The sequence below is a fragment of the Mixophyes fleayi genome, chromosome 6 (assembly GCF_038048845.1).
Source record: "Mixophyes fleayi isolate aMixFle1 chromosome 6, aMixFle1.hap1, whole genome shotgun sequence".
Lineage (NCBI taxonomy): Eukaryota > Metazoa > Chordata > Amphibia > Anura > Limnodynastidae > Mixophyes > Mixophyes fleayi.
The window spans coordinates 117,818,099-117,840,602 of NC_134407.1; the positions used below are offsets into that span (position 1 = coordinate 117,818,099).

At 40.1% G+C, this 22,504-nt stretch overlaps 1 protein-coding gene across 1 annotated transcript in view; it reads left to right on the top strand.

The window, feature by feature from the left end:
- FUOM (fucose mutarotase) overlaps positions 1-22,504 on the top strand; it is a 60,888-nt gene that overhangs the window by 13,357 nt on the left and 25,027 nt on the right. The window contains exon 2 of the mRNA XM_075217185.1: positions 2,144-2,212. Within this exon, the coding sequence (XP_075073286.1) occupies positions 2,144-2,212 (69 nt within the window). The remainder of the gene's footprint in view (positions 1-2,143; positions 2,213-22,504) is intronic.

Here is a 22,504-nt window from a genome sequence, read left to right on the forward strand (position 1 = left end):
TATATATATATATATATATATATAACAAAAGGAGGCATTTAGCTGGCAATATGCAGAGAAAGCAGGAAAGTAGAGTAAAACATTTGTGCAGTAATGCACCTAGATTGAATGTAAAGACCTATGTATGAAATGCAATAGTTTAAATTTGGTTTAACTTACATGACTTGAAATCCTTCCTCTCAGCAAACAGACAGGGTGTGTCTGTTTGAATTACAGAGCCAGTGATGGGTGTTTCCTTTTAAAGAGAAGGTGGGTGTATCATCTGTCCATCAAGCTAAGGCTGGGGGAGGAGTATCAGGTATAAAAGCTTGTTTATATCATTTGTGCAGGAAGACCAACGCTGGGTGAGCTGGCTGGTCCTGAGAGAGAGCTGGACTATGTATAGCTAGTGTTTAGGGTCTCCATGATTGCTGTGCAAGTATACGGTGTCAAAACATTTACCATCCTGACAATAAAGCACCATAAAAAGGAAGAAGTTGTTTGCGTGTGCTTCTGCAGTAGCGGGCTTTTGCCACAATATATCTATAATATAAATGCCTAGTGGCGTGTGTTAGTCTGTCTGTGTGTGTGGAAAAAATAAAACCAAGCTGCAGCGCCACCTGCTGGGCGGAGTTATACACTGACCTACTAAATTCTTAGTAGGTGTGTAGAAAAAAAAATTCAGAAAGGGCTGAAATTTGGTATACTAAGATGTTTTTAATTTGTTAATTTAATTTGTTAATTGTTAAAAGTGTTTATAAAGATTTAAAAAAATATATATATATTTCTTGAAGGAGAAGTGACAGTTGGGAGTGGTTGGTGGTTGCCGGGGGTGACAGTTGGGAGTGGTTGGTGGTTGCCGGGGGTGACAGTGGGGAGTGGTTGGTGGTTGCCGGGGCTGACAGAGTGAGAGGAGTGTGATACTCAGGACCGCTGAGAGAGATCCCTGGATAGACATCTGGATAGATATGGCGATGAAAATGAAGGATGAGGTGATGGAGAAGAATGATGAGGTGGTGACATGTGGACAAAACCACGTTAAAAAAGGGCGCTTACGTCGGGAAGAAACGCTCTTGCCCTGAGGAGGCCTGGGCTATGGCCCAAATGCATGACAAGAACCTTTTTAACACCTTAAGTAGCTTGATTTGACTAGAATGCATGAGTATCATGCATAGGTTAACTTGTGTGTGTGTGTGTGTGTGTATATATATATATATAAAAAAGCAAAAGAACTATTGTAACAATATAGATAATTCAATATTTACAGCCCCTGTTTATGCCAGCTCTCTTTATTCTCTCATATTTTCATTCAAAAACACACATTGATCTAAGATAAATATCACTCCAGTTCGATCTAACAGTGTCAGCATGAGCCCTCCTCACAGGTGGGTGAGCTAGCACTTTGTAGGCTGCCAGGTCTCAATTTTCTAAAATGGTTTTGCTGGCGATCACATTGGGAATTATATTGGATAATATATTAGAAATATTAGGTACAGTGGCTTGCATTGCATAGTGTGGAGTTTGTTCTTGTGTTTGCATGGAGATCCTCTGGGTGCTCTGGATTGTTCCCTCGATCCAAAATCCTTACATAGTTATCAACAAAATATGGCAAATACTTCGACTACAACGCATAACGATTTTTCCTTAAGGAATGTCCTAATAAATTTTAAAATATTTGGGCCCCCTGGGCGGAATATTATGAGGTCCCTGTTAATACCTAAATCCCAACAATAGTACTTGCATCTCAGGTATGAAATCTATATTATCCTCCCCTCCTTCTCCCCTCCCCCCCTTGTACCCTCTAGTCTGTAATTCTGGGAGTCTTGCTGTGCCCACTTTCTATCCCTCTTATTTTATTTTCTGTATCAATTTACTACTTCTGCTGAGAAAATAATACAATTTATTTAACACCCCTTTCAAAAATAAATTAAAAGAAACCTACTATAGGTTAATTATCTTGATTAAATTGTCCTTGTGTGTGTGTGCATTCGTGTGCCTCTTGTAGGGAAATTTGATTGTTAGGTCCACTAGGACAGAGCCTGATGTGCATGATTACAAAATTATCTGATTGCACTGAATAATATATATTGGCACTATATAAATAAAGGTTAAAAAGCATATGTCACTTGATGGCCCTGTTCTGATTGTTATCTTTTATTCCCAGTTCTTGCTGATGCAAATTTCCCAGTGTCCTCCATCAGCCGTTCTGGCCCAGAACTTATTCGAGCAGATGGTGAGTTTTGGAAAAAAATCTATCAATCCAACTTGCATTTATTTATATGTTATGTATGGATATCATTTTTTTTTTATTTTTTTTTGGATTAGGTGCTAACACAGTTTATATATCACAATCATAAGTGAGTAATTGAGTAACTGGTGCCTGGTTTTAATAATACAACTCTTGCTTTGTTACTTATGTGTTTTTATCGCAATACACTTTGGGCCTGATTCATTAAGGAGAGCAAAGCCCCAAAAAAAAAAGGAATAAGTTTGCTTCTGGTCAAACCATGTTATAATGCAAGGGGTGTAAATTAGCTTACAATTTTGCACGTAAGGAAAATACTGGCTGCTTTTTCATCTAGCACACAAATACCTTATAGCTTTATTTTTACACTGAAATTTTGTTGATCTAGGACATGCCCTACACCAACTATAAATCTGTCCCCACATTTTAAATTTACCTCCCCCTCCAATGCAACATGGTTTTGCCAAGGTGCAAATTTACTCCTTTTTTTGCTTTGCTCTCCTTAATGAATCGGGTCTTTTTGTCTATATATGGTAAAATATTTAAATTCTATACTTCATAGTTAGATAGCATGCATTATGTATCTATTGTTATTTGTATTCATTCATAGATGGTACAAGTGGAAATTAATACGAATCGACTAACTAAATGGTTCATTTCAATTAGAAACAGATATCCAAATATATATACTCTTTAAGTACCCTACTACTGAACACATTTGGAACTTTTTTTTTTCAGTCGGGCCCTGAGGAGGTATGCAGAATGCTCATAAAAAAAGGCATGTACATCGGTCATATGCATGTCTGTACTCAAGGTCGACCGCACATACTGTAGTAACTAGAGATGGTGACTGACCCCCGTGTTTTGGTTTTGTATTCAGTTTTGGATCTGGATTACCTTCGTGTTTTGGTTTTGGTTTTGCAAAACCGCCCTTGCGTGTTTTGGTTTTGGTTTTGTTTGGTTTTGTTTTGCTATTTTTGAAAAAAATACAATTTTTTGGGTCTAAAATAACCTAATTTAGTGCTCCACCAGTTTCTTAGATAAGTGAGGTAATTCTAAAGCTAATAAATTACGAAAAAACAGTTGAATCCCTGGTAGGCCGTCCTTAATGCGAACACTTGTCTGCAAATTATACAGTCAAACCTGGTTGTCTACCTCCTCCATCTTTGATTATTGGCAATGTAGCCATCATCTTTGGGTGTATATTAGACCCTACACTTGTAGTTGAATATTAAAAAAGCAGCCTGCACAGACTGTGGAGCTAGAAAGTAGAATTAAATGGACCACGGTACTTTGGTGGCTATCTAAGCCCACCCCCCTGCCCTCCACTTGTAGTTGAATATAAAAAAAGCAGCCTGCACAGACTGTGGAGCTAGAAAGTAGAATTAAATGGACCATGGTACTTTGGTGGCTATCTAAGCCCCCCCGCCCTCCACTTGTAGTTGAATATAAAAAAAGCAGCCTGCATAGATTGTAGAACTAGAAATTTGAATATACAAAGAAATGGACAAAGGCAGTTTGGTATCTGTCTGCATCAGATCCCCTCTCCACTAGGAATAAAATAGAAAACTATTCAGCCGTTGTATAATCTAGAATATAAATAGAAATTGAGAAAGGCAATTTGGTATCTGTCTGCATCATAATCATCAACATCCTCATTAGCGCCCTCGTCACCTCCATAAATCTCCCCCTCATCCTCTTCTATTTCCAAAGTGGCATCCTCAATTTGTGTATCAGCGGCTACACTCGGGCTGTTCAGGTACACATCAGCAGAACTGCTGAAAGGGCCCTTCTTTATGGGTACACTAACAGAATGCTCACAATTAGACATACCACTGTTGGATGGACTCTCCATAGGGATCGTTGTCATTTCTGATTCAGAGCAAACATTATTCTCCAATGCCTTACTGTTATCTTGCAGCTCGGCTTTGACGCGTAACAGTAGTTGTGCACCACTTGTAGGGTCGGTAACATTTTTGGATCTGCCACTAATAGCCAAAGGTGAAGGCCTCTTTGCCACTGCGTGTGTAGAATGGCATGTTAGCAATTTTTTTTTATCGCCACATAACTTTTGCTCAGTAGCACTTTTTTTTCGCTTCAACACAGTAAATTTTTTGGGGGTTTTTGTTTTTTGCACTGATTTGGAAACACTCTGTTGTTTGACATCGCCTTGGCAAGATGACGTACTGGGAACACTAACATCAGGACTGGTGACAGAACCTGGTTGCACATTCTGATCATATGTGGACTGCTTTGAATCCATTCTGAGCGCAAAGCACTTGTAGTGGTAAAAATTATTTGGTAAGATGCTGCTGACAGATATGACTTTTGACAGCCAGAAATATTTATGCACAATTATGGGGGACACCCCAAAAGCACCGAGGAGTACTAACAATTTGTCACTCACCGGACTGTAAGTGCTACTTCGCGTGTGTTTAGGAACCGTGGCCGTCCACCATCCTGAGGGTCTGCGCATGTGCAGCCCTTTCAAATCTTCAGTTCATGTTCCTTTTAGTCAATTGGCTGATCAGGCAACACTCCCTATTTAAAGCACCTGAGGTCAATACCTTGTTGCCTGATCTTGGAGTCTCATTCCCCATGAGCCTCTGAAGGTGTTCCTGTGTTTCCTCGTGTGTTCAGCTCCTGCTGATTCTTGTTGTTCGTTTGTGGTTTCCAGACCACTTCATCTCCCCTGTGTTTCATCGCGACTGCACCAGCTGATTCCTATCCGCTGCCTCTGTGCTACTTCAGTTTGCAGTCCACTTCAACTCTCCTGTGTTTCATCGTGACTGCACCAGCTGATTCCTATCCGCTGCCTCCGTGTATCTACAGTATCCTGCTCACTTCAACTCTCCCGTGTCTCATCGTGACTGCACCAGCTGATTCCTATCCGCTGTCTCCGTGTATCTACAGTATCCTGCTCACCTCAACTCTCCCGTGTTTCATCGTGACTGCTCCAGCTGATTCCTATCCGCTGCCTCCGGGTATCTGCAGTTCCCTGCTCATCGCAACCCTCCAGTACTCCTCGTGTCTGCAGCCAGCTGATCCGCTCTCCGTGTTTCTACAGTGTCTCCGCTTGTGTCAACTCGCCTGTCTGCATTGGATCAACGCTCCGCTGCTTTCATCTCGTCTAGACCATCTCTACTTTTCAGTGTTCTCCAGGTGTCCAGTTCTATATACTACTGCTTCCTGAGTATTTGTTTCCATCCCTGCTGGTCTACCTACCTGTGCGCTGCACCTACTTGATTACCGCTTCCACCCTCCTGGGACTTCGCATCCTGCCGGCCGCCAGCCGTTCAGGTATCTCTGCACTTCTGTCTGACAGCCTGCTCTCCTGAACCACGGTATGCATACTTCTCATTGACTGTGCTGGTGTATTGCATATCTTGCTGGACTGAGTTGTTCTCCTCTGGAGTTTACTATCCGCTGAGACTATTGCCATCATTTGACTGTGTTACCTTTTAGCCTGGATAGTTCTTGTGACTTTGTATTATTGTGCAGTGCTGTTCAGTCATTACTATATTGTGCATATCATCGTGGGATCAAGTTCAGTGTGCCCGTGTATACTCTGCATTGCATTTATCTCCCCGTGCTCTTCCTCACATATATATATTCAGTGGTACAACTTGCTAGAGGCAGACCACTGTTCCCTGTTTCCTGAGTCACCTGTTTCCAGTATCCTTTCACATAGCAGTGGTACAACTTGCTAACGCAGACCACTGACTTCCCGGATACCTCCACCTGGATTCCATTCCCTCACCTAGACAGCGATACAACTTGCTACACGCAGACCGCTGACTCTCATCACCTCCTCGTTACTTCTGGACATTCCTCCTCACTATAGCAGTGGTACAACTTGCTATCCGCAGACCACTGACTACCCTCACGTTTCCCTTGTCCATTCAGTTCCTCGTGTACTATTACTTCATATTACCAGTGCTGCTAGTCATAGACTTTCCACGAGCATTCTCTACCATCTGCTGTCTCCTGTTCCGTGATCACCCCACCAGAGTACCATATTACCACCTATACTGCTCTGGTAAGTCCATCATCTGGTGATCCCTGGGTAAAGACTCCTAGTGCCCATGACACAATTAGTTGGTAGATACTGCTGACAGATATGACTTTTGACAGCCAGAAATATTTATGCACAATTATGGGGGACACCCCAAAAGCACTGAGGAGTGCTAACAATTAGTTGGTAGATACTGCTGACTGATATGACTTTTGACAGCCAGAAATATTTATGCACAATTATGAGGGACACCCCAAAAGCACTGAGGAGTGCAAAAAATTAGTTGGTAGATACTGCTGACAGATATGACTTTTGACAGCCAGAAATATTTATGCACAATTATGGGGGACACCCCAAAAGCACTGGGGAGTGCCAAATATTAACAAAAAAATAATAAACCTCTATCCTCCTCTCTGCACTAGCGATTTTTGTTAGAGCAATTGCAAGAAGAATATTGGATTCTCTGTCCCTGCTCTAATCAGCCTGTGACTACACCCTGCTCTCTCCCTCTGTCAAATGGCGAAGGATTGCTGTGGAGGTGTGTATTTATAATGTTGAAGTATCGCGAGAACCGAGCCTCGAGATCCGACGACGTCACGATGACGTTCGGCCTCGATTTGGATTCGTAACGGGCGGGAGAGTACCGAGCTGCTCAAAGTTCGGGTGGGTTCGGTTCTCGGGGAACCAGACCCGCCCATCTCTAGTAGTAACTCACATGACGTAAAACCTAGCGTACTTAGTATTGCGATTTTATTTGCTCCTCTATGTGATTTACAAGCAAAGGCACGTTATTGTACTACATACTCCCTTATTACTTCTGATTGACAGAGGAATGCACAGGTTTCATCACCCTCATTCGCCTTATTACTCCTAAACTCTCATGTTTCATGACTATTACTGTGTATTAACCCTTTATATGCATTTACCACACGTAGAACTATGGTGAGAATTGCATCCAATATATAGAGTAAGAAGATTTGTACTGTACAGTTGGTCAGTAAAATGAAGTCCCAGAGAGAAGTAGTTAAAGGGGCAAATCTTCTAAATCTGTCATTTTCTGTAAAAACACACAAAACAAGTATCGGTCCGGTGAAGGGATGGAACTCACACTAATTACGTGTACAAAAGAATTAAGGTGTTAGAATATTACATGAATAAGTCTGTTGTGAGGGGGTGCTCAACCAACAAATAACACTAAACACAAAAGAATGGACTTTCATGGAGGATATCCACAAGTCAAGGATGGTTACACGAGCACTCCTGTTCCAGTAAAATAATACTTTTTATTTATTTATGTTTTGTAAATTTTATGTATTTTATTTTTTTAAAAGAACAGCTTTATTATAAATAATTAAAAACAGTATTAATGGTTTTTGAATACTTGATCATACCGGTTGTTTATCGAAACATTAAAATAGAATAGATGTGTAAAGTAAGAAAACTAGTGAATAAAGATGTGTTTAAAAGAATGATTGCAAACCCGCTGTGGGAACTGAAATGCTATACCTACAATTGAGTGTGTTAATCAATTTATGTGGAAGGTAATATACAAAGGGATAATTATTTAAACTCCCAATGATTACACAAATTACCTATATTGCTTAATCATACACACACTGTTCTCAAGCTGAGGAGGGGGATCCACTCCATAAATAGGAGGAATTAAAAGATGGGTTTTACAGATTACATGAGTGCCTATTTCAAGAATTACTACTTTAATTACAGTGTAATAAACACATCAGAAACCCATAAAAAGAAAAAAACCACATGGAGAAAAACACTTTAATTAATCTATATATGTAGATTTGACATCATTCCTTGTATTTATTAGGGCAGGTAGCATACATCTGTGCATATGACATTGTAGGTTAAATTCTGTCCCTGTATTTAGTAATCTTGTGGAAAATAGTTTCTCTCTCCTTTAATAACTCTATCTATGAATCAGATGAACAATATCCACTTAATTCGGATAGTGTCGTTGTTGTTTTATATCTTACAAACAAACTCACACTATCTGCTGGTAATATCTCCTTGGCTTTTAGTGTGTCACGCTATTCCCCTGTAGTTGTTGCTACAATTAGAGTGAAAATAATCCCATTGGGTTCAGTAGCGTGAATACCCTGCCTCAAAGTTTCCAAAATTAGTAGTAAGCGAGCAATCTGACAATCATTCCTTTCCACTTCCTAGGTGTAAGTATAGGCATGAGTATTTAAAACATAGTAGTTAAGTAGCTTGTTTGCGTCTGGAAACGCCATCAGTCAGCTCCCTACAGTGTCTGGGTCTGTGATGTCACTAAGTAAATTGGAAAGTAAAGATGTTTGAACATTATTCCTCCTATCCAGACTCTCTCCCAGTCCTGTCGATTCCACCTTAAAAACATTGCCAGAATATGCACTTTTCTTACTCAACATGCTACCAAAACTCTTATCCATTCTCTCATCATCTCCCATCATGACTATTGCAACCTTGCGCCATCTGGCATTGCTGACACCCATATATCTACACCTTAATCCGTCTTAAATGCTGCTGCAAGACTGATCTTCCTCTCTCACGGCTCCACATCTGCTGCACCACTCTGCAAATCTCTACACTAACTTCCTGTGTCCTCCAGAATCAAATTCTAATTACTCACCCTTACCTACAAAGCCCTCCACAACACTACCCATGCATACATCTCAAATGTCTTCTCAAAATACTCTCCCTCCCTTCTTCTTAGACCTACCTCTGACTTTCGCCTTGTCTCGTCTCTGGTAACCACCTCTCACTCCCGCCTACAAGACTTCTTTTGTGCTGCTCCCCTCTTATGAAATTCCCCAAAACGCTCAATCAGACTTTCACAGAGCCTTCAAATCTTTAGACGCTCTTTAAAAACACGTCCCTTTCTTTTTTTAGAGGGGACCTTATACCCGATAACACTATTCACACTAATACACTAATGTCCCAATCTCCACTCTCAAAGTAACATCGGGATGTGGTCGCACACAGATGGGACTCGTTATCTATTTATTTATGACAAAATTAGTCCAAAGATAGATATGGTGCACTCTCAATAATTTTAAGCATAGAGCATATAGAGAGAAAAAAAGAGAAAACATAAGAGGCACTCCAGTCCCTTATCAGTAAATTCCATATATAAATAAAACTTGACTTTTATTGTATATATTTAAATATGCGAAATATTAAAAAGTGGTAAATTGTGTGTATGTGTTGTGTTAAAACAGACACCCGGCAACAGTACAGGGAAAAGAATCCTTATTAAGACATCAAGAGAAAATTCCCTTCATTATTAATCTCCTAATAGGATATTAATCATCAAAATCTCTTGATGTAGTATATACTGATACAACTAATCTCCAAAGTAGTTCTGAAAGATAAAGGGGTGATCTCAATAAGCATCAATTGCTGTATATTATAGATTTAACTGAATCACATCACGCAGTCTGAAAACATATGTCATAGATTTCTCTGACAAATATATATGAAGCGCTGTATAACTTTATCTTGAATATACTTGACATACTGCTCATATGGGTCCCACACTCTCTAACGCAAAGGAGACTTCTCCCAAACACACAGGGTCATAGGTATGTCACATAACCTCAGTATTGCATGAGCGTGTAATAGCGCTACTCACGTGGGCTTAGTCCATAGATTTATTCCTATCATTCCATTGGACTGCCTATATAGTTATAGTGACCTCCATTCCCCGACAACATAGACAGGCACTGATCTCCTGTCCCAAGTAAACGCTCCAACGCCTCATTAACGGCGCGTCTTGTGCGCTACACTGTTATTATATACACCTATATGGAAGGGGAATGGGGGTCACTATAACTATATAGGCAGTCCAAGGGAATGATAGGAATAAATCTATGGACTAAGCCCACGCGAGTAGCGCTATTACACGCTCATGCAATACTGAGGTTATGTGACATACCTATGACCCTGTGTGTTTGGGAGAAGTCTCCTTTGCGTTAGAGAGTGTGGGACTCATATGAGCAGTGTTGATATATTCAAGATAAAGTTATACAGCGCTTCATATATATTTGTCAGAGAAATCTATGACATATGTTTTCAGACTGCGTGATGTGATTCAGTTAAATCTATAATATACAGCAATTGATGCTTATTGAGATCACCCCTTTATCTTTCAGAACTACTTTGGAGATTAGTTGTATCAGTATATACTACATCAAGAGATTTTGATGATTAATATCCTATTAGGAGATTAATAATGAAGGGAATTTTCTCTTGATGTCTTAATAAGGATTCTTTTCCCTGTACTGTTGCCGGGTGTCTGTTTTAACACAACACATACACACAATTTACCACTTTTTAATATTTCGCATTTTTAAATATATACAATAAAAGTCAAGTTTTATTTATATATGGAATTTACTGATAAGGGACTGGAGTGCCTCTTATGTTTTCTCTTTTTTCTCTCTATATGCCCAATCTCCACTCTGTCACATTTGATCCTCTTGTTTCATCTATGCCCTCTTTCACTTAGAATGTAAGCTCTCTAATGAGCAGGATCCTTCATACCCTTTCTTTTAATGCCTGCGTTTATTTTTATTTTGTCTAAATTGTAAGTCCCTGTTTTATGTATGTACTATTTTTCCTACTGTATTGCGCTGCAGAGCACTGTGGCGCCTTACAAATCTACGATAATATAATTTTGTGATATAAAAAATGTCTTTACTGAGTAGTACTGCTTTGAATTGGCATTACTACTGCTCATCTTCATTGATATTTTTGATACTTTCGGGCATTACTGAGGGTTATCATCAGGGGCAGTCTGGGCAGGGAGACATCAGCCCCCCGGGTCAGTCCCATAGTGGGGTATCTTGGGCTGGGTTACTGGGCCACCTGAATTTTTTCCTTTAAAATGTTCCTAATAGGCTGCTGAGTTGCGTCTTACCCCCGACCTAAAATTTACCAGCCCTCCCCTAGTTATCATTGTCACTATCACTGTCATATTTGACATTTCTAGGCATTATCACATCAATATTTTTTTTGGCGGGGGTATTGTCAGTGGCATATTTGAGCTTGGTGGTTGATCATTAACAATGACATATCACATAGCTGGTTATATTATCATGGCAGATTACACCTTACCAAGCATTAAATGTTGCATTTTATATCTTGATCGTTAAATTATAATGAGCATAACAAATATTTCTGGAAAATACTATTGGTATGCTAGATGTATGTGGGTATTATTTCTGCCATATTTCATCATGTAGGAAATTACGAGTAGTATATTATATGTTTACTGGTACATTGCAAATTGATGTAAATGATAACTAACATAATAATGTTACCGGTCACTATCACTGGTATATTAGATTCTACTTATGGCAAGTAAGATTGACAATGTTCTTGATCTTCATTAGTCATAATGGCAGATCTGGGTACTGGCATCAGACCGGAAGATAGTTGCCACTTATACTTGGGTGTCCAGTTGAAAAATTAAGATATGTGACTTTAGAACTCGGCACAGCTGCCTGGTCACTCTTATTTGTATTATCTTATTCTCCTTATTTGGATTCTCCTTATTTGGATCTGTCCATGATATGCAAAAACACATTAGAACAGACCTTAATCACATTATTACACAATTGCTTAGAAAAAATTAAACGCACACACACAGAAAGATGTTTTTTTGTTTTTTAAATAACCAACTTTTTTATAAACACAATAAACAACAAAACAACAAAATGGAAAAATATCTAAAAATATAAAACTTCGTTATTTAAAAAGAAAATGTTAGGGATTGTGTCCTTTCTACTACAAAAATGTGAGTGTATTACTTTCTTGTAGCTCCTACGTTTTTTTTCAGACTGTCTTCACTATTGTGTGTACCCTTCTCTCCCCTCTTATAACGCTTTAGCAACCTCCTACAATGGAGAGGACATGACTCACAGTGGTAGTCTACATATAGTATGCTATCAATAACATGACTAAATGTGAGTGCATAATTCATCATTTATGACAATGAGGATAATATTATAACGGGGATATAAAGGTCTTGACAAAGCACAACCAAATTTAAGTTGAACATTTATATTGCAGGCACTTAGAAGGTACGTCACTATTTTTCTTCTCCTATGTCTGTTTCTCTCATAACTTAATGAGACCCTGTTCTGGGAAAATATAACAGTTGAGAACGGATTCCAACAGCATAAACAGTTAAAGGACATGCTCGGCACATTAATACCAAAAATTGCCTTTACGCGTGAACATAAATTATTTAAGGATATACCTTATTGGGACATTTATCACTCCCATCCACCGCACATCTACATTAAGGAGAACTTATGCTCTAGAGACATATCACCTATTCATACTCTATGATTCTGACCCACACTCTGGAATGTTCAGTCTGTTTTCCTGTCACCCATCTTTATTTCCACTTTTGTTCTTCGTTCAGCAACCTCTGATACCCACAGCTGTAATGATCGCAGTGCTTCATTAGTATACATGTATACTTTCTCCTCTTAGGTTTGCAAGTGAATGAGACTTTTTAATATTTCCTTCACTGATTATTCTCAGGCCTTGTGTGGGCATAGGCATGTAAATTGCACATCCCTTCTATACTATATCCTCTTACCTGTCCTTAATGGAGCATCATTCAATCACAATAGTGGGCCATTTACAGGCAATTAGGGGTGTTCACACACAACCAATGGTAGAAGAGGATACCTCTACAGACACTATGTAAAGTTTGAGATAGAGATGGTCACTGACCCCCGTGTTTTGGTTTTGGATTCGGTTTTGGATCTGGATTACCGTCGTGTTTTGGTTTTGGTTTTGCAAAACCGCCATTGCGTGTTTTGGTTTTGGTTTTGTTTGGTTTTGTTTTGCTATTTTTTTGGAAAATCCATGTTTTTGGGCCTAAATTAACCCAATTTAGTGCTCCAACTGTTTTAGAGACAAGTAATCTAATTGTTGAGGTAATAAATCATCCAAAAAAACTGTTTAATTCTTCATTGGTAGGCCTATTCTACACACAAAACAGATTGTCTTCCTCTCCATCTATGCATATTGGCAATGCAGCCATCGTCTTTGAATGTATATTACACCCTACACTTATAGTTAAATATGTAAAGAAATGTAAAAAGCCAGTTTGGTTTCTGTCTCTCAAGGCCCCCCTCCACTTGTATAAAATACCAAAAAATTCAGCCATTATAGACTGTTAAATATTAATTGACATGGAGAAAGCCAGTTTGGTTTCTGTCTCTCTAGGCCCCCCTCCACTTGTATAAAATACCAAAAAATTCAGCCATTATAGACTGTACAATATTATGAAAAATGGTCAAAGCCAGTTTAGGGTCACTCTGTCTATGACACCCTACCCTTAAGGATAAATTGCCCTAACAGCAGCCTTTCAAGATGGTATGTGATATGGAAATGCCACAAGTCCCTTTCCTCTTTGGGGGTAGATTGCACCCTACACTTACATAGAAAGTTTTAAAAAGATGTTATCGGCATCATCTTCAGCTTAATCCTCACCCTCATCAGTGTGTACGTCATCATCACAGACTATCAATTCATCGCCGCTTGAATCCGCCATTAGAGAACAATCAGTGCTTGGATGTCTTGGATGGTGAAGGCCTTCCTCGTGGAAGTTCCCTGCTGTGCTGAACACTCGTTCAGAGTACACACTGGAGGGTGGGCAGCTTAGGTATTGCAAAGCAAGTTTGTACATGGGTTTCCAAATGGCCTGCTTTTCTTCCCAGTAAGGAAAGGGACTGTCTGACATTTCCATATCAACTACCTCTTGAAAGTAATCCTCCACCATCCTTTGCATGTTTATACTCATATTGGATGGAGTTATGGGCAAAGTGACACATTTTTTTGAAAAATCCTTCAAACCAGCCCAGATGTTAAATTGTTCTGGTCTGCCCCCTGTGTCTTCCCTGCTTCTTTTTTGGAAATTTAATTTTTTACGAGCAACAGCTTGAGAAAGTGAAGGAGGACACGTCGTCAAGCCGAGGCCCAGTTCAGCGGCCAACTTGCTGAGCAATAGCTCCTTGCAAAAGTTCACATCTCGCTCATTTACAAGTAAAGACTCAATGTAGGTTTTAAACCTTGGACAGTGGCCAAAACGTACTGATCCGAGTTCAAGATCTTAATAACTTGAGGATCATTGTGAAGCGAATTAAGTACTTGATCGACAAGGCCAACATACTTTGCTGAATTGCTTGCTTTCAGCTCCTCCTTCATTTTCTCAAGCTGCTTTTCCAATAGTCTAATTAAAGGAATGACTTGGCTCAAACTAGCAGAGTCTGCACTCACCTCACATGTCACAACTTCAAATGGTTTCAGCACCTTGCACAGCACTGAAAGATTTCCCCACTGTGCAAGAGTGAAATACATCCCCCCTCCTTTTCCAATGTCATGGCTTGTGCAATATGCTTGGTTGGCTTTGCGCTGTTCCTCCATCCTCTGAAGCATGTACAGGGTGGAATTCCACCGAGTTACCACCTCTTGCTTAAGTTGGTGGCAGGGCAAGTTAAACTGCTCTTGGAGCTGCTGTAATCTCCTACATGCTGTGGCTGAATGCCTGAAATGGCCTGAAATTTTACTGGCCACCGAAAGCATCTCCTGCACCTCACAGTTATTTCGTAGGAAGCTCTGCACCACCAAGTTGATGGTGTGAGAAAAACAGGGAATATGTTGGAAATCACCCAGCTGTAATGCTCGCACTATATTGTTGGCGTTATCTGAAATGACATACCCTGGGGAGAGTCCGAGTGGTATAAGCCATGCATCAATCACATCTCTCAGTTTGCGTAACAAATTGTCAGCCGTATGCCTGTTAGTGAAGCCGGTGATACAAAGAGTGGCCTGCCTGTGACAAATGTTACGTAATGGTGTACATGCTGCTGCTGTTCCTGCTGGTGAAGGTGAATGACCAACCCAGTGGGCTGTCACAGTCATATAGTCTTTGGTTTGGCCACTTCCACTTGTCCACATATCTGTGGTTAAATGAACAGTGGGCAGAATGGCATTTTTCAGCGCAATCTCTACATTTTTACACACTTTTTGGTATAGTTGTGGAATAGCTTTACGGGAGAAATGGTGTCGCAATAGAATGCTGTAACGCGGACACAAAACCTCAATTAACTGTGAAAAACCAGCTGCGTTTATTGTGGAGATTGGACGCAGATCTAACACTAACATTGCAGCCATGGCGTCTGTGATTCGCTTGGCGACTGGGTGACTGCTGTCATATTTGCTTCCCCTCGCAAATGATTGTTTCACAGTTAATTGCTGAAATGTAGGACTGCTCATTTTATTAACCTGCCTCTGGGATGACGATTTCCCCCCAGCAGCAGCAACAGCAGCAGCAGGACTAACGCTTTCTTCAGAGGAATCAATAATAGTGCCGGAGTCATCCAGCCCTAAGTGGGATGCCGGGCTAACTCCGAGCGCTACTGAGGATATTGATGAGGATGGTGTGGTGGGTGTATTTTGTAGCCGTCGGTATGTCGGTGAGCGGAGAGTCTTAGCTGATGAGGGAGTGCTTGTATTCTTTTGGGAAGAACTTTCAGATTTTCCCAACACTTTGCCATGAACTCTCGTTAAATGGCGTAACATAGACGAGGTTCCAAGATGGTTAAGGTCCCTCCCTCGACTGACTGTGGCTTGACATACACTACAAATGGCTATACAATTGTTGTCTGGATTTGGGTAGAAATAATTCCACACATAAGAAGTGGATTTTTTTGTTTTATGCCCAGGCATGACAATGGCCTTTTTCTTGTCACGTGCCAGAACTGTTGCCACTGGTGCAGGACTTACACAAACAACCTCATCCTCATCAACATCCTCATTAGCGCCCTCGTCGCCTACACAAATCTCCCCCTCATCCTCTTCTAATTCCAAAGTGGCATCCTCAATTTGGGTATCATCGGCTACACTCGGGCTATTAAGGCACACATCAGCAGAATGCTCACGATTAGACATCCCACTGTTGGATGGACTCTCCACAGGGATTGTTGTCATTTGTGAATCAGAGCAAATATTCTCCTGTAATGCCTCACTGTTATCTTGCAGCTCGGCTTTGACGCGTAACAGTAGTTGTGCACCAATTGTAGGCTGGGTAACTTTTTGGGATCTGCCACTAATAGCCAAAGGTGAAGGCCTCATTCTCTCTTTGCCACTGCGTGTGTAGAATGGCATGCTTGCAATTTTTTTTTTATCGTCACTTAACTTTTGCTCAGTTACACTTCTTTTTCGCTTCAATACAGTAAAATTTTTTGGGGTTTTTGTTTTTTGCACTAATTTGAAAACACTCTGTTGTTTGACATCGCCTTGGCCAGATGACGTACTGGGAACACTAACATCAGGACTGGTGACAGAACCTGGTTGCTCATTCAGATCATATGTGGACTGCTTTGAATCCATTCTGAGCGCAAACCACTGGGGAGTGCTAAAAATTATTTAGTAGATACTGCTGACAGATATGACTTTTGACAGCCAGAAATATTAATGCACAATTAGGGAGGACACCCCAAAAGCACTGAGGAGTGCTAAAAATTATTTAGTAGATACTGCTGACAGATATGACTTTTGACAGCCAGAAATATTAATGCACAATTAGGGAGGACACCCCAAAAGCACTGAGGAGTGCTAAAAATTATTTAGTAGATACTGCTGACAGATATGACTTTTGACAGCCAGAAATATTAATGCACAATTAGGGAGGACACCCCAAAAGCACTGAGGAGTGCTAAAAAATATTTAGTAGATACTGCTGACAGTTATGACTTTTGACAGCCAGAAATATTAATGCACAATTAGGGAGGACACCCCAAAAGCACTGAGGAGTGCTAAAAATTATTTAGTAGATACTGCTGACAGATATGACTTTTGACAGCCAGAAATATTAATGCACAATTAGGGAGGACACCCCAAAAGCACTGAGGAGTGCTAAAAAATATTTAGTAGATACTGCTGACAGTTATGACTTTTGACAGCCAGAAATATTAATGCACAATTAGGGAGGACACCCCAAAAGCACTGAGGTGTGCTAAAAATTATTTAGTAGATTCTGGCTGTCAAAAGTCATATCTGTCAGCAGTAATATTAATGCACAATTAGGGAGGACACCCCAAAAGCACTGAGGAGTGCTAAAAATTATTTAGTAGATACTGCTGACAGTTATGACTTTTGACAGCCAGAAATATTAATGCACAATTAGGGAGGACACCCCAAAAGCACTGAGGAGTGCTAAAAATTATTTAGTAGATACTGCTGACAGTTATGACTTTTGACAGCCAGAAATATTAATGCACAATTAGGGAGGACACCCCAAAAGCACTGAGGAGTGCTAAAAATTATTTAGTAGATTCTGGCTGTCAAAAGTCATATCTGTCAGCAGTAATATTAATGCACAATTATGGGGGACACCCCAAAAGCGCTGGGGAGTGCCAAATATTAAGAAAAAATAATAAACCTCTATCCTCCTCTCTGCACTAGCGATTTTGGTTAGAGCAATTGCAAGAACAATATTGTATTCTCTGTCCCTGCTCTAATTTGCCTATGACTACACTCTGCTCTCTCCCTCTGTCAAATGGCGATGGATTGCTGTGGAGGCATGTATTTATAAAGTTGAAGTATCGCGAGAACCGAGCCCCGAGATACGATGACGTTCGGCCTCGATTTGGATTCGGAACTGGCGGGAGAGTACCGAGCTGCTCAGCTCGGTACTCGGATACCCAAAGTTCGGGTGGGTTCGGTTCTCGGAGAACCGGACCCGCCCATCTCTAGTTTGAGAGGCAATCATAGTGCCTTGCCATTTTGTGATTCATGCTGTATCTATTGCTGTAGATATATATTTGACTGGTATTGTCTGTATATTTGAGAAGATGTCTTCTGATGAGATATCTTCTCTGGGCAAAGCCAATCTTCCTCCACCAAGTCGGAAACCAAATTTTGCCGTACACAAGGTGGAAATCTTTATGCAGACGATGGACGCTGGGGTGCACCATACCAATTAGCAGCTATCTGCATTTGAGAGGACTTTATGGAGCAGGTCACTGCCGTGGCTCCTATTTGGAGGTCTGTGACTGAGGTCAAGAAACCGAAAGTGAATGCACATTTTTTTCTTTTGTGCTTGTTGGAATTATATTGTGATCTGTACACATTACTAAAATGTTCACCTTCTTTCAATTTTGTCAAACACAACAATGTTGTGCAAAGCATGAGAATACTAAAAACTTTATAACGATTATATTTCCAAGTTTACATTGCAATCTATTTTAAGTGTAGCAAATGACTGTGGCTGGTATAATTGTGTGACCTTTAGACCCAATACATTTATATGTATGCAACAGTATTTTAAACTTGTTTTTGCCACTAAACATTATAGGTTTCTTAAGTTTGAAAATTTCACACAGCTGGCAAGACTTTAAGCTGCGCCTCAAGGCATTGATACCGGAGAGAGCTCCTCTCAACTGCACAACAATCCCCTCTCAGAATATATACATTAACTATTCAAATGACTATAATGTTGCGACTAATGAATTCTTAAAACTCCCCACAAATGTGTAAATATGCCTGGGTTTTAGATATTAATCTCCACTTGCCTTTTTACAAATGAGATCATTTGATGTCAATTTTTATCACTGAAAACCCCACCAAAGCCTAGCACACTAGACTGCAACCTAGCCAGCATATTGGATAAACTGAAAATGTAACTTTTGTTCTGTAGATGCAACCTTAGTGTAAAGTACTGTGCACGAAGGTTGGGATTGGTTATTAAAATTTACACGATTATGTTATTATGAAATTTTAGCAATTATTCTACTCTATTTTTATATTCATGGTGACTTTAAAATCTCCTCCTGTTCCCCATATTAGCAACATGTCAATTCCGTTAATTTGCTATTATCATTATTAACACAACAAACACACATATATGAGGGGCGCTAATTATCCTAAAACACACGATTGAGATGCTGCTGTCTAAACGGGATCTGGACCCATTAGGTAAGTAGATACTGAAGAGTAAATAAATGTAAGATAGCGCAAAACTCAAATCGGCATAGAAATTTAATACATAAAAAATACACATATAAATATATGTATACCCAATATAAATGAGCAAGTTGCAACAATATACACTGGAATAGGATGAAGACAATATTGAAAATAGCTAATAGTACATGTGATTATATCACTGTGTTAGAAAGTCTTGTATTCCTATCATATAGACTACTATCCGGGATGATCACACCGCTATACGTATGTTCACTCTCCTTCAATGTCCATATGAAAAAAACGGAATCCTGGTTAGCAAACCACAATAAAAAGTGTACATATGTAGTGGCAGTTGATAAACAGGTTTGATGACCTCCAGAAAGACACTAATTGAAACTCCGTCAAATTCAAAGGAGCCGTAGCCGGCTTCTATAAAGTGCCAATGATATATTGAGTTAATGTCCAGGGTAATCTGAGCAACTATGTAGAAAGGTCGCTCTCTTCAAAGGTTATACCTTATTATATTTGTATAACACGTTATAGGTATAGGCGTGATGCTGAACCCGGCATACAGGTTTGATGCATATGTCTCTTTATAACAACCAAGCTCCATATACCTATTACAATCCATTTGAGTGTTCAGAGCTGGGAGCTTAGGTCATTGAGCTCATTCATAAATCGGCAACATCACGCCTATACCTATAACGTGTTATACAAATATAATAAGGTATAACCTTTAAAGAGAGCGACCTTTCTACATAGTTGCTCAGATTACCCTGGACATTAACTCAATATATCATTGGCACTTTATAGAAGCCGGCTACGGCTCCTTTGAATTTGAAGGAGTTTCAATTAGTGTCTTTCTGGAGGTCATCAAACCTGTTTATCAACTGCCACTACATATGTACACTTTTTATTGTGGTTTGCTAACCAGGATTCCGTTTTTTTCATATGGACATTGAAGGAGAGTTAACATACGTATAGCGGTGTGATCATCCCGGATGGTAGTCTATATGATAGGAATACAAGACTTTCTAACACAGTGATATAATCACATGTACTATTAGCTATTTTCAATATTGTCTTCATCCTATTCCAGTGTATATTGTAGCAACTTGCTCATTTATATTGGGTATACATATATTTATATGTGTATTTTTTATGTATTAAATTTCTATGCCGATTTGAGTTTTGCGCTATCTTACATTTATTTATTATCATTATTATTATTATTATTATTATTATTATTATTCTATACACATTTCTGCAGCCCCCGGATCATACTTGCCATAAGTTGGCAAGTATGACAACACCTCCTTAATCAAGTACATTTTGTGCTGTGTAACAGTGCTTGATTTGTATGAATACGCAGTTGGCTGGTTTTTAAGTTACCCATAAGAAACAGAAAAAGAACATTTGCAGGGCAGAACGATTGCATATAGGTGTCAAAGTCTCAGTTTGGAGAGGGTTAAAACCAGAACTGAAATCTACAGTCTGTAAATAAGGCAGATTTGTTGCAAGGAGATATAATGTTTATTGAGCACCTCTTTGCTATCATGAATGACTCTTTACAATGTGCTGAGTTGCAAAGTATTGTTTCAGAGAAATAGATATTTAAAACACAAAAAGTTAAAATTAAATCTAAAAAGATTTGGGGTCAATGTAAAAGTGTGGTGCTGGGCAGGGCCATCTGGGGGGCGTGTACTAATTACCAGGGCCCAGGCATGCCAGGGGGCACTGCCGGCGTTTTTTTTCTTTTTTTTTTCTTTTTAATTTTCTTTTTTTATCTGTCGTTCTCTTTTTTTTTTTTGAGCGGAGGGACGCCGGTGCCACGATCATGTGAGTATACAAATATTCACATGATCACGGGGCCGGCGTCTCTCTTCCCTCCTTTTTTTGTACCAAATGTAGGCCGTGATGTCATCACATTCAGTGAGGAGCAGCGCAGAGAGGACCAAGAGAGAAGACAGAAGAAAAGAGATGAAAGAAGCCAATACAAAGGTAAGTAAAAGAACGGAGGAGAGCAGAAAGGCACAGGGTGATGAAGAAGGGGTGGGGGGAGAGAAAGGCACAGGATGATGAAGAAGGGGGTGGAGAGAAAGGCACAGGGTGATGAAGAGGGGGGGAAAGAAAAGCACAGGTTGATGAAGAAGAGGGGGATGGAGAGAGAAAGGCACAGGTTGATGAAGAAGAGGAGGATGAGAGAGAGATAGTCACAGGGTGATGAAGAAGATGGGGTAAGAGAGAGAAAGGCACAGTGATGAAGAAGAGTGGGGGGGGGAGAGAGAGAAAGGCACAGGGGGATGAAGAAGAGGGGGGAGCAGCATGGCAGAGTGTGGAGAGGGTCAAAAGCAGCATGGCACAGTGTGGGGAAGGGGGGAAAGCAGCATGGAGAGCGCAGTGTGCTCATAAGGGGGCATAGCGTGGTTGTGATGAAGGGGCACAGTCTGATCATAAGGAGACACAGCTTGGGGAGGATGAAGGGACACAGTAATGTGTGTGATGGCACAGGGAGCTTTTGGTAATGTAGTGTGTGTGAGGTAGATGGTGGCTAATTAAGAAGTGCTATTTTGTTTTTGGGGTGATGGTGGGGCAATGTAATAGTGGGGACTTAATTTAAGATGGGGTGGTTTGGGGTTATTGAATGTGGGGGTGAGTTTGGGGAGAATGAGGTCTCTTAAATGTGACTATGAATTATTTAATGGCAGTGTTTGTTGCAGGAAATAGTTATATTTATGAGATGTAAATACTATTAATTTATTGCTGGGGCTGTTTGGAGGGAGGGAAATAGGTTTATTTATTAAATGGGAATTCTATTATTTTAATGTTGGGGCTGAAGGAAGGCCTAATTATTAATCCTGGGTGCTATTGATTTAACCCCGGGGCTGGTTGGAAATTTCTAAATGTACCCATTTTTTTTCCAAAATAGGGCCCCCAACATTTCAGGACCCAGACAAGATGCAACTAAGGAAACCTGCAGCCAACGCTGGTGAAAGTGACACGAACAGATAGGAGAGAGCAGGAGAGTCTGTGAAATGTTGTGATTCTAGTGGGACAATCCTAATTTTTTGGTGAGTGTTGTGCCCAATATAAGGTGCAGGCCAAAATTGTGAACTCATTATGTATGCACTGCATTGTTTATATACTACTGTGGCGCTATATGTCCTGAAATCAGGAGTGCTTGGACATATGTCGCGCTCTGGCGAATTCAGGGCCTAGTGCTTTTTACCTGCTAGCCACGCCCCAATGCATAGCCAAGCCCCCAATGGTAT